The following is a 13968-nucleotide window of genomic DNA, read 5'->3' as shown; positions in this document are numbered from 1 at the left end:
CACAAACACACAAAAATTTACCTATCTCGGCCACACTTTACTGTTTCTTACTTTGACAACGCATTCCACCTGTCATCATAGGATCAAATACTTCCAGAAGATTAACACAATGCTTATTATCCAATAGTAGATACCTACATTACAATAATTTTTAAGCAATATGGACTAGGAAAATGAACTGGAATCATAATTTGAGTGTTTCAATCTACAAGCACTGGCTAATTTTCCAACTTGTGTTTACTCCAGGAGTTGGCAGCAGTAGACCAACCACAACATAGGAAGACAGCCAAATTTAACAAATGGGATGACACTATGTGAGGCTAATGTATTTTTCTACTTGGCGGGCACTGCCAAGCAAGGGTATGAGAACAACGAGTAGCAGTACACAAGCTGGGAAGTATTCCAGGCAGAACTGCACAAGTTTTTGGTGACACACGACGACAGAACTGCAAGGCTGCAGATAAAGTGCACGGCACAGCGTCCCAGAGAAACTACAGCATCCTACATTCAAGATACCTTGGTGCTGTGTAAAATAGTGGATCCTAGAATGAAGGAGGAAGATAATGTTGCACATCTCATGAAGGGTGCTTCTGAGGACATGTATCAAGCCCTTCTCCTGAAGGTGGTTTCGAAAGCAGACGACTTCATAAAATGGTGCCAGTATATCGAAACACTGCATCAAAAAAGAATTACACACAAGAAGTTTGAATGGCTTCCAAATGTCATATCGATGTCTGTGATGAAGGAAGCAACTGATTTCAGAAGTGTTTTTGTCATATAGTGAGAGAGGATGTTCAGAAGGCACTTGGATTGCAGGGCGAGCAACAAACCGACACACTTCAAGAGGTCATAAAGGAGGAAGTGGAACAGACATTGAACCCAATCTCTCATCCTTCATTTCCCTTTAAAATGGTGAAAAAGTCGAGATCCGGGTGGAGTTACATTCCTACAATGCCACATGAGAAACCTGCTTGGGCACCAAGGAAGACTGATGTCTGGAGGACCCAGGATAACCAACCAGTATGTTTCCACTGTGGATGAACGGGACATGTGGTGCGCTATTGCCCAGAAAGACTACGGGACGACAAAGATGAACCACCAGAAGATGTGGGTGCAGGACGACGTAGGTCACCATCGCCGCAAGCTAGCAGTTGGAGAGGACGCTCACCAACACACTGATCAAGGTCTCCATCGCCGTTTAGAAGCTCCAGCCAATCATCTAGCCACCGCCACCTGAAAAACTATAGGATGCGACCTTCCTTGGAGGTGAGGCTGCCAAAGAGAAAAATCCTCCGCTGTCGATCACTACAAAAATGATAGGAAACCACGGCAATATCCTCATGGCTGGCCGACCTGCACAAGCTCTTGTTCACTCTGGAGCATCATATTCAGTCATTTAAGAGAAGTACCGTCGCCAGTTTCAGAAAACCGTATTCGTCGACAACAAAACATCTCTGCTGAAGGTGGCTAATGGGAAATATGTAACACTTATAGGAAGATGTACCATTCCTGTGGGCATAAGTGGCATACACAGCCCTTAGGATTCATCGTCTTACAAAAGTGTAGTCACGACATCATTCTCGGATGGGACTTTTTTTTATAACTTCTCCGGCAATTACAGATTGTGGTCACTCGAAGATTATGCTGGATGAGATGAGATGAGATACTGCAGACAGGAAGATGCGCACCCGAGTGTGTGAAGACTGTGTGCTGGATGAAGTGATCATTCCTGCAGTCAGCACTAGAAAGGTAACTGTCATGTGTCACACCACACATCAACCCATGGATCTTTTAGTGGAATGTAAGAGGAGCATACCACTGGAGAATAACTTGGTCATCCCACTCTCTGGCGTCTCGTTTAAGAATGGATTCGGTGAATTGTGGATAGTTCACTGTCGCCGAGAACCACAGACCCCTCCTAGTCTCATGTGCATATCATACGCTGAGCCGTTAATTGAAGAACAGCTGAGCGTCATAGAAACTTCCCATATCGAATCTGTGGGTGAAGTCAGTGCTACCACTGTGAGACAAGATCTTCTAGCTCGACTATCACCAGATCTCACTAAGGGACAACAGAAGAAGCTACTTGCCATTCTTAAAGAGTTCTCTGAATGCTTCAATCCACAGATAATGTCACATAGAAGAAGATGTAATTAGATGAATGACAAACACTAACTTCTTCACTTAACGAAGGTTTGTTCAGCACTTGCACATACAAGAGCGCGGAGCGAACTGCCTCCGGCCAGAGCACATACAGTAGATGTACGGCTACAGAACATCTCAGTACAATGATTCTTGACATTTGTGGATACTTCTAGAATGTACTCGAACTGAATATAGAAATTAAAATTGTACAGTTCAGGTGAGTTTTGAACTCACAAACCCTTCATGCAACAGTTTAGTATCATAACAACTACAGCACGGTGTTACTCAGCATCATCTACGACATTGAACTCTGCGACAGAGAACAGCACCTCAGTGTTATGTCCTCCTACTCGGGGAACAAGTCATCAGTCCTGCATACTCCGACTCCTGATTCTTGCCTTGGCGGTGATCTTCTTAGAACTTCTTTTGCCACTACGCTCTCCGTCATCTTTCTGCTTGTTGCCTATCGCTGGAGCTTCGAATTTACCCTGGGTTGCAGAATCCTTATAGGGCTTTATTCGAAGAACGTGGACCATATCATTGACCTTTTGTCGTCTTGTGTCGATGTCGAAATCTTCAACTTCATAAGTAATGTCAGACAACTGTATTACAACCTTATAAGATCCAAACTAGCACCTGAGGAGCTTCTCTGAGAGGCCAACCTTCCGAACAGGAGTGAAGATACAGAGGTCGCGAGGCTGGTAGACAACAGGGCGGTGGCTCCTGTCATATCTTCGGCAATCGAAGCCTGCAGTGTGCGGAGTCAAACTAACTGCCAAGCTCCCTCAGCTCTGGTTAACACCTGGCCTACGTAGCCATCGTCCACGTCATCAGGATGTAATGGAAACACAATGTCCATCGTCTTAAGTCGTCTCACGCCCATGCACCAGGAAAAATGGCATAAATTCTGTGGTGTTTTGTTTGGCAGTGTTGTAGGCAAACATCATGAAAGGTAGCACCTCATCCCAGTTGCTCTGCTCGATACTGATAGCATGTCGGCCAAGGTCTTATTAAGGCGTTAGTTTGCGGATAGTAGGCAGTCTTCATATGATGAGTAATGTTGCACCGACGGTTATCTCTGTCACAAGATTCGATTTAAAATCTTTCGCTTAATCCGTAATTAATGGCCTTGGGGCAGCGTGTTTTAATACAATGTCTTCCACGATAAATTTGGCTATCTCGGATGCTTCAGCTGTTTTCACGGTTTTTTTAATGGCATAGTGTGTCAGATAATCATTGTGAACAATAATCCATCTATTACCACTAGCAGACATTGGAAATCGTCCGAGGAAGAGTGTGAGTGTGTGTGTGTGTGTGTGTGTGTGTGTGTGTGTGTGTGTGTGTGTGTGTGGGGGGGGGGGGGGGCACGTATGCATGTTTTTCCTATAGCTAGAGAGAGGAAGTGCCTTGGTATTCTTTTCCTAAGATTTTGCCTGTCGCCTTTCAATGTTTGTAGTTCAACTACAACAAGTGCACAAGTTCTTGCTAGTGAATTTGGAAAGGAATATGAAGAATTAGAGTTTAACATACTCGAACAATGAGGCTACTAGCAGAGTTTTGCACGTTGTATTTTTCAGTCTGCCTAGTATTGCCTCACAGTCTATCCCATACAGTACACAAGCCAGACTGGATGACTTAGTACTGTGCAGCTGAATGCAGCTCGCATAGCCAACCCAGTCAGGTTGATGCACCTTACCAGCCTGTTCCCTCTGCTGTATTATGTGCTATATCTGTCTGCAAAGTCCTGCAGATATCCCTCCTTTATTGTCATTTCAACCAACTATGCACGGGAGTTTGTCAGTGGTTAATTAATTGCGATTAATTTCATTCTTTGCAGTAGTGCCAGTTCACCTACTTTCTACCTCTAGCAAGATGTGCAATAATGCTGGAATTCAATATAGTGTTGTCCCACACTTAGACTTGATGACAGCTTCCACTTTCGCATGCATATGTTCAATCAGGTGATGGGAAGTTTCTTGGGGAATGGCAGCCCATTTTTGATGGAGTGCTGCACTGAGGAGAGGTATCAATGTCAGTCAATGAGGCCTGGCACGAAGTTGGTGTTCCAAAACATCCCACAGGTGTTCTGCAGGATTCAGCTCAGGACTCTGTGCAGGCCAGTCCATTACAGGGCTGTTATTGTCGTGTAACCACTCCATCACAAAAAATGGTTCAAATGGCTCTGAGCACTATGGGACTTAACATCTGAGGTCATCAGCCCCCTAGAACTTAGAACTACTTAAACCTAACTAACCTAAGGACATCACTCACATCCATGCCCCAGGCAGGATTCGAACCTGCAACCATATCAGTCGTGCGGTTCTGGACTGAAGCGCCTAGAACCGCTCGGGCACTGTGGCCAGCCCACTCCATCACAGGACATGTATTATGAACAGGTGCTCGATCATGTTGAAAGATGCAGTCGTCATCACCGAATTCCTTTTTAACAGTGGGAAGCAAGAAGGTGCTTAAAACATCAATGTAGGCCTGTGCTGTGATAGCGCCACACGGAACAACAAGGGGTGCAAGCCCCCTCCATGAGAAACACGACTACACCAAACACCACCGCCTCCGAATTTTACTGTTGGCACTACACATGCTGGCAGATGATGTTCACCGGGCATTCGCCATACCCACACCCTGCCATCGGATCGCCACATTGTGTACCTTCATTCGTCACTCCACACAACATTTTTCCACTGTTCAGTCGTCCAATGTTTACGCTCCTTACACCAAGCAAGGTGTCATTTGGAATTTACCGGCGTGATATGTGGCTTAAGAGCAGGCGCTCGACCATGAAATCCAAGTTCTCACACCTCCCATCTAATGTTCGTAGTACTTGCAGTGGATCCTCACGAGTTTGTAATTCCTGTGTGATGGTCTGGATAGATGTCTGCCTATTACACATCACGGCCCTCTTCAACTATCGGCAGTCTGTGTCAGTCAACAGACGAGGTCGGCGTACACGCTTTTGTGCTGTAGATGTTCCTTCATGTTTCCAATTCACTAACACATCAGAAACAGTGGACCTAGGGATCTTTAGGAGTGTGGGAATCTCACGTACAGACATACGACGCAAGTGACAACCAATCACCTGACAACGTTCGAAGTCCGTGAGTTCCGCGGAGCACCCCATTCTGCTCTCTCACGATATCTAATGACTACTAACTAAGGTCGCTGATATGGAGTACCTGGTAGTAGGTGGCAGCACAATGCACTTAATATGAAAAACTTATGTTTTTGGGGGGTGTCCGGATACTTTTGATCACATATTTATCATGAAAAGAGTGTATGTGATGCCAATAACAATCACAACAGCTTTACTCTTCAGAGGTTCTTCTAATTATACTTCTTAATACTAAATAGGGCAATTCAAAACATACCGGCAATTTAGAACTCCACTGACACACAGTGGGGAACATGTAGTACACAACACCAAAAACTTTTACCCCCCCCTATATTTTAACAGCCACAGCAGAGCAACAGGTTGACGTGATGAATATTCTGAGAGTACAGTGCAATGGGCTGAGCCTGGCAGGCGAAGTAAGCTAGCCCAAGGCACAAAATACAGGCTGGCATGCTGAGATCTGTACCATGCACACCTGTAGTCGCTGGAGATGGAACACACTTGGTTAAGACAAGAAAGGGGAAGAAACTGGCCATGTCCTTTTCACAGGAAACATCCTGTAATTTAGCTTTAGTCATTTAAGAAAATCTTAAATATCTTACATCAGGTTGGTTAGATGGATATGTGAACACCACTTTTCCTGAATGCAAGTCAAGTGAGCTAACCACTGCAAAATTCAAGCTAAAGTTATATTTGGACAGGAGATCTTCAAGAATAAAAATCTTCAGGCATATAAAAGTGATAAATTTGTGAATAATTACATAATACAAGACTTTACTTGGATAATTAAAAAAGTCTACTCACCAAGCGGTGGCAGAACAAGGACTGGAGAGGTCTAAGAAAAGGGGTAGATTTCGGGAAAGTCACCCTGAACCACTGGTCAGGGGAATTACTGCATGGGATGAGAAATGTTGTCATAATTTGATTCAATAACATTTGAGAATCATAAATATGCACTTACCACAGGTTAAGCAGGAGATGTACTGCCTGAATGAAAGTATCTGTGTACTCTGATACAATTTTCTTGTCGCCGCACTCCTGCCAATCATCTGCATACTGGAAGATAAATAGAACATTGTTAGAACAAAAATGAAACAAAGGAATTAAAATATGAATGAAGGACATAGATGATGACAAACTAATTCAGTTTTTTAGACCAGGAAGGGGACACTAACTGTAGTTATCACTGAACACTGGTAATCATGCATCTAATAAATTAAAATTATGCAAGAATAATCTCAACTCCATTGTAACTAAACACAGGAACTTCAATAAACCAATACTGAATCACAGCATAACTTGTTTTCTAATTGTAAACAGTTTTGTACTTCATTTGATAAATAAGGCAGTGGTTTATATATACATACTTTCAGGCTCCAAAAACATTGTCACTTATAGGAATTAAAGTTCTGTCAAGATCTATACTTCCAAACGAACTGCACCTACTTTCTTGTTCTGGCAAAGCATAAATACAACTACAACAGGTAGTAAGTTCAGAGAGTACCTAGTAGTGAGTTGGTCATATTTCCATCATATGAAATGTTTAATCACTTTCAAGTCTACTACAGACTTCATAAATGCTATGATTAATGGCACCTTTTGCAGCAAATACATATACAGAATGTTAATGGAAAAATAATATTGTGCCTCTGCGAAGTAAGTAACTGATGGCAAATAAACAGACACCAAAATATCCAGATCTGAGCAAGTCAACAAAATCTGAGACTGTGCAAAAAAAAAGGTATTTTTCAATTTGTCATTTAAACCAAGTGTTCTGATTTCTTTAAGAAGTCACAATACTTCCTTTTAGTGACACATTGAAACTTATCTCTTTTCTACACAGTCTCCATTTACTGCATGCATGCACACACACACACACACACACACACACACACACACACACACAGAGAGAGAGAGAGAGAGAGAGAGAGAGAGAGAGAGAGAGAGAGAGAGAGAGAGAGAGAGCGCCTGCTTACAATTCCATACCACTGTGGAACGTGTCATCTGTGGGTAATTATTTTAAGTGTACATATTGATCTTTGGTCTACCGACCTAGCTTTGCTAATGTTATGTTTTATCTTTGTTTACCTTTTTGGCAATTCCATTGTCAAGGTATATTTCCATAATAGTCCTAACAAAATCAATTTATCTGATTATATATGTGTTACTGAATTATTATCAATTGCATGATGGAAGTATCATATAAATCAGCAACCCTTGGAACACAGTCAATAAAGAAAGTCAATCACATTGCATCATGACTTCAAAGGGGTTCAAACGGAAAGAGTTCCTATGCCTACAAGATGATCTGCAAAGCACGTTAGTGACCTCCAAACTCTAACTGCAACACACAACCTTAAGTTATTCCAACAAACAGACAACAAATATGACCAGTAATTTGGTCCCCAAAACTAGCACAGTTTCCATGCTGCAAGTGAAAGTATAAGTTCTGAAATTCCTATCCAAGGAATCAATACTGTGGTTTGCTATGTTGGACTTGGCACTTGTGCAAAAAGGTTTTCCTAGTGATCACAGAAAATTTGCAGTGGCAGTTTCCAGATTTGATGCCTGAGCAGTCCAATGGTTTTGGTCATGACAATGTTATGGAAACGATAGTTGCTACTTACCATACAGTGGAGATGATGAGTCACAGATAGGAGGAAAAAAAAAAAAAATGCTGTCACAAAATAAGCTTTCAGCCAACCGGCCTGGGTTCAGCTGCCAGCAACTGTGGTCATGTGTGTGCAAGTTGCATTTGCATGAGTGTGTGTATACGTCTGTCGCCTATTTTTCACAAAGGCCTTGTTGGCTGAAAGCTTATTCTGTGACAGTCTTTTTGTTGTGCCTATTTGCGACTCAACATCTCTGCTTCATGGTAAGTGGCAACTTTCCTTTTTATAATATTTGACACACTTCAGTACCAGTTATTGGCAGTAAGCAAGTGGACCCGCATCAAGTAAAGTAAAGAAGATAATCATTCATTCTGCTGGCACAATCAAACGGATCGCCAAACGGCACAAAGAAAATTGTCCCATGTGAGTATGTGTATTGATGGTCATTACACTTGCCAGTGTTGCAAAAGGACATCTGGGATTGCAATGAGTATGACCAGTTTTCCTCGTGTCTGCTGTCTGGTCACAACACTGGAAGACAGCTTGGGTAGTGACTGTGTTTTAGCCTTTGACCACGTTTGTGTTGAGGTTCGAGCTGTACTGGTTATGTGGAACTGTTTCTCAGAAAGGAAGGCAGTCCAGCATTATTAATGTTAGTCTACATCTATTATGAATGTGGAATGGGTACCGCCAAGCAAAACTGTATGGTGAGAAATTTATGAACTTTACATCTAATGTTGTTGGAGGTGGTTAGTGAAGCTGATTTATAATGCTTCTCGAAGACAGACATTTATAGCCATCGTCACCAGAATAATAGTTGACTGAGCTCAAATATTGAGCTGAAAAGTTTGCAATGTAAGAAACTGCAATTGGGCTATTCTAACAGTATATTATTCTCTGTACTGAGTTGATAGTATTAACTGGTATTTTCTAGGTAGTTGACTGATTTTAAGAGTTATGTGTAGTAGCTAGATGCATGTGCTTGCCCGGATTTATTTATTTATTTTTTTTTAAATACTGTTAGAGATTGTAGATTTTAAGGCTGTGCCTAATTGTGTATTCTACTTGTTGCAGAGCTGATCACTGTTGTCTGGCTTTATAATTACTGTTGTTTTGAGGGTTTTAAAAAGGGAACATGCCTCGGATCACGGAACGGATTTAAAGGAAACCGACCAAGCAATGGAAAAGGATTACGAGATGGTTTACGACTGGGCACCTTAAACGTAAGGACTCTAACTGGGAAGTTAGAAGAAATTGTAGAAATGATGGAAAGGAGGAAATTGGACATCTTGGGACTTGCTGAGACTAGGTGGAGAGGAGTTGGTGAAAAACCACTAAGTAAAGGATGTAAACTGTACTGGATAGGGAATGAGAGGGTAAGAAATGGAGTGGCAATAGTGGTCAGAGAGGGTCTGCAGGAGGAGGTGGAAGGTATCAATGATCGAATGATAAAAGCCAGAGTACGAGTGAAAGGAAAAAGCATTGAAATCATCCAAGCATATGCCCCACAGGTGGGGTGTACAAAAAAGGAGGAGGAGGAATTTGAAGATGACATGCAAAAGCAGCTAAATGGAGGTAATCAGATTATAATAGGGGACCTCAATGCACATGTTGGCACAGACAGGAAAGGATTCGAGGAGATAATGGGACCAGAGGGCTGGGGGAACCGAAATAGAGAAGGAAAATTGTTGCTGGAATTCTGCAAGAGGAATGGGCTGGCGATCGCAAATTCCTGGTACAAGAAGAGAAGTAGCCACAAAATAACTTGGTACAGTGGAGACTGGTCCCAAACTTCAGTAGTAGACTATGTACTAGTGGATAGGCAGATGATGAGCAGCCTCACAGATGTTAAGGTCATTCCATCTGAGGCCTTAGACAGTGACCATCGGCTGTTGGTAGCCACCCTGAGAGAGAAAAAAGATAAGAGGGCAACAGATATACAGGAGAAAAGGTTGAAGACATGGATGCTGAAAGAGGATGAACGGAGGACCCAGTACCAGACACTGATCAGGAAGAAGCTGCCAAAGGAAGATCAGAGAACAGTGGAAGAAGAATGGGGAGATTTTAAGAGGGCTCTAGTTGAGGCAGCTGAGACTGTGTGCGGAAGAACTAGCACAAAGAGGAGAAGTAAGGGAACCCCATGGTGGAACAACATATGTAAAGAGGCAGTACTTCGAAAGAACAAAGCCTTCAGAGAATGGTTCCAGACCCGAACAGAGGAAGCTAGGGTAAAATATAAGGAAAGCAAGAAAGCGGCAGAGACCATAGTAAGGGCGGAGAAGAAGAAGTGGATGGAAAAATGGACAAGAATGTTAGAAGAGGACAGTGAAGGGAACAAAAAAGTACTTTACACCATGGTAAGAAATAAGAGGAACGACAGAAGCGAGTGCCTGAGGATCATGGATAATAATGGAAGAGTTGTGGAAGAAATGCATGAGCTCAAAAAGATTTGGAAGGAGTACTTTGAAGATCTGTTGAATGCCGCCAAGCGGGTAACTAACAGCGATGGAGAGCCTAAGGCAGCAGACGATTATAATAGTGGGGAAATTGATGATCTAACTTGGAATGAAGTGGAAGAAGCCATAAAGAGGATGAAAGGGGGCAAGGCACCAGGTTGGGACGAAGTAACAGTGGATATGATACGAGCAGCAGGAGAAGTAGGAACCCAGTGGCTATACAGAGTGCTGAGGGTGGTGTGGAAGGAGAACAGAATTCCTGAGGATTGGAAGAAAGGAATTATAGTCCCGATCTTCAAGAAAGGGGATAAAAGGAGATGTGAAAACTACAGAGGAATCACCCTGCTATGCCACTGTGGAAAAATCTATGAAAAGATCCTGGAGAAGAGAATAAGAAGCAGTATTGAAAGTAGACTGCAAGAGGAGCAGTATGGTTTCAGACCGGGAAGATCAACAACGGACCTCATATTTGCGGTAAGGCAACAGCAGGAAAGGCACTATGAGTACGGGAAGGACTTAATCATGGCCTTTTTAGATATTGAGAAGGCGTATGACAGTATCTGTAGGGACAAGCTCTGGGATGTGCTGAACGCAAAAGGGATGGATGAAGAGAGAACACGAAAAGTCAGAAAAATGTATGAGGGAAGTGAGAGTTGTGTGAAAGTGGGGAGGGAACGTACTGCATGGTTCAAGCTGGAAAATGGGCTGCGACAGGGAAGTGCACTTTCGCCTTTATTGTTTATTATTGTTATGGATGAAATCCTACAGCAAGTATCAGATGCAATTGGAGATCATAAAATGAAAGCAATGCATTTTGCCGATGACCTGATGTTATGGGGAAATTGCGAGAAGGAGGTGCAAGAGCAGTTAGATGTATGGGAGGCAACGGCAGCACAATATGGAATGAATTTCTCTGCAAAGAAAAGTGAAATAATTGTCACAAGAAGGAAGAAGAATAGGCCAAATGTGGATATAACTTGTGGAGGGGAAAAACTACAAGTGGTAGAGAACTTCAAGTACCTGGGAAGCATGATTGAAAGTAAGGGGGGAAACGCAATGGAAATAAATGAAAGGTGCAGAAAAGCAGGGCAGTTCTACAAATGCATTAGGGGGCTTATTTGGAGCAAGGAGGTGCCACAGAAATCCAAGGGAATTATATACCAAACCTACTTTGTCCCCATATTGGCATACGGAAGTGAGACATGGGTAATGCACAAAAGCGACAAAAGTAGAATACAGGCTAGTGAAATGAAGTTCCAGAGGAGCAGGTTGAGTGTAACAAGACTAGACAGATTGCGAAATGTGTATGTGAGGGAAAGACTAAAGGAGGAACCAGGACAGGACAGGATAGGATAGAAAAATCAAGACTGCAGTGGTATGGACACATGAAGAGACTGGATGAGGGAAGAATTCCAAAGAGGATGTTTGATCTGCAACTGGAGGGGAAGAGGCCCAGAGGAAGACCAAGAGATAGATGGGTGAAGGGAGTGAAGGAATGTGTGACGAGAAGAGGAGGGAACTGGACGAAGGTGGAAGAGGGGGAATGGTGGAAAGACAGAACACGATGGAGAGGCTTGTGTTCCCGACAGACCCAGCCAGTGGCTGGAAACTGTCCAAGATGATGATGATGATGATGATGGTCTCACTGGCCAGTTATCAAAGTCCCAGTCAATTTGATGTTACCACAGTGAACGAGCTCGTGAAAGGCTGTCGGCTGAGATCCATGTATTTGTTTTTGCATAGTGTCTGTACCAATGGAAAAGCAGTTTATGGTGACTGGGTTCTGAATTCATTCTCTCTCTCTCTCTCTCTCTCTCTCTCTCTCTCTCTCTCTCTCTCTCTCAAGGAGGAAGGGAAAGATTATTTGCCTTTACCCAGTTAAGACATTTTAGATGCAGCTCGTTGCAAGTGGCTATTTCACCCAGCTGTTGGGTATCTCTGATGTGTTTCCTTTTAAAAATCACAAGTGACTTCTTTTCTGTAATTCTTTGTTAGTTTCTTAACATAATTCTTTAATGCAGTAATTCACCTGTGCAAACTGTGGTGATTGTGAATTTAACTGAAGCTGTATAGTTATTCGGCCTGCTGTAATTTCTTATTTGTTTCACAGCCTTCAAAATTATCAGTCATTGCTTTTTTTTAATTAATTGTCATAACAGTTTTAAATTTTATAAATACTAGTGTTTCTCGATTACATTTTTTCTGAGTCTTTTAAAACATTATCAACAACATCTGGCACATAAATTTATCCCTGGCAGTTTCCATTTCAACTCTCTTCCCCCTCCTTATCAATGCTGCTACTTTAACTCCAAGAACGTTCAGAAACCAGTCCCCATAAATTGCTTTTCCCTTGTTATAGAAAATACCTAAAAACTTCCGCGAGATTTAGATCCTAGCCAATAGCCTTAAAACAGCTTATTTGCTCTGGTAACATCAAATTGACAGGGACTACGATGACCGGTCAGTAATGCCCTCGAAACCACAGTAATTGTAAAGCCAGACAACAGTGACCAGTATTACAACAAATAAATCACACAATTAGATAGCCTTCAAATCTACAATCTTAAACACCATATAATTAAAAAAAGGAAAACAAACAAACAAGTCAGGTCATGCACATGCATCTAGCCAGCACACAAAACACTTAAATCAATCAAACACACGGAGAATATCGAAGAATACTATCAATTTGGTACAGAGAATAATGGTACTGTCAGGCTCGATCAATTGCAGTTTCTACCACTGCTAACTGATCAGCTCGCTATTTGAGCTCGGTCAACTGTTATTCCAATAACGGCAGCTATACCTGTCCATCATGGTGAACCATTATAAATCAGCCTCACTAACCATCTCTGACAATACCGAAGGTGTAAAGGTCACAAATCGCTTCACCATGCAGTTTTTCTCGGCAGTATCCAATTCCACATTAGTAACAGATGTAGACCAAGATTAATAACACACAGTTGCCTACCTTTCTGAGAAACAACTCAACATAACAGGCACAGCTTGAACTTCCTCACAAGTATGGATCCAAGGCCAACATGCGGCCTCAAGAACTCACTGCCCAAGCTATCTTCTGGTGCTGTGATCAACCACCAAGCATGAGGAAAAGTGGTTATACTTGTTGCAATCCCAGACTTCCTTTTGCAAAACTGGCAGAGCTGCCTAAATCACCTTCACTGTCAATACCCCCTCTCAGCAGATCAGAGAAGTTGCACATCTTACTCAACAAATGCCACACACTCCACAAATGCACCCAGTCATAAACGAGGGAACCATCATTAGCCCAGGGAGTATCATCTACGATATAAGCATACTTTACGATGACATGGCACTCAAAACTGGTCCAGTTATCACCCATAAATAGACCATGACCCCACACGCCAAATCAAGCAGGTTTTTTTTACATTATTGCACTGCCTATATACTGTAGGCAAGCAAGCAATCGTTGCTACTTTATAATCGACTCAGGTTCAGATGTAAGTACATTGTTATACCAACAGAAAAAAACTGCACCGGTGGGTACACTTTTCCACCTACTACAGCCAAAAGCTGAGTGGCACGCTCACGGGCGATGTTGAGGACAGATGCAGTGTGCCCACTGTTACAACTGGCATACTCTGAATCT

At 42.5% G+C, this 13968-nt stretch overlaps 1 protein-coding gene across 1 annotated transcript in view; it reads right to left on the bottom strand.

The window, feature by feature from the left end:
* LOC124787716 (HEAT repeat-containing protein 3) overlaps positions 1 to 13968 on the bottom strand; it is a 309813-nt gene that overhangs the window by 148574 nt on the left and 147271 nt on the right. Inside the window, exon 4 of the mRNA XM_047254560.1 lies at positions 6234 to 6328. Coding sequence (XP_047110516.1) covers positions 6234 to 6328 — 95 coding nt within the window. The remainder of the gene's footprint in view (positions 1 to 6233; positions 6329 to 13968) is intronic.

The sequence above is a fragment of the Schistocerca piceifrons genome, chromosome 3 (genome assembly GCF_021461385.2).
Source record: "Schistocerca piceifrons isolate TAMUIC-IGC-003096 chromosome 3, iqSchPice1.1, whole genome shotgun sequence".
NCBI lineage: Eukaryota > Metazoa > Arthropoda > Insecta > Orthoptera > Acrididae > Schistocerca > Schistocerca piceifrons.
The sequence above is the reverse complement of the archived record's forward strand: the minus strand, read 5'-3'. Positions and strand labels throughout refer to the sequence as shown.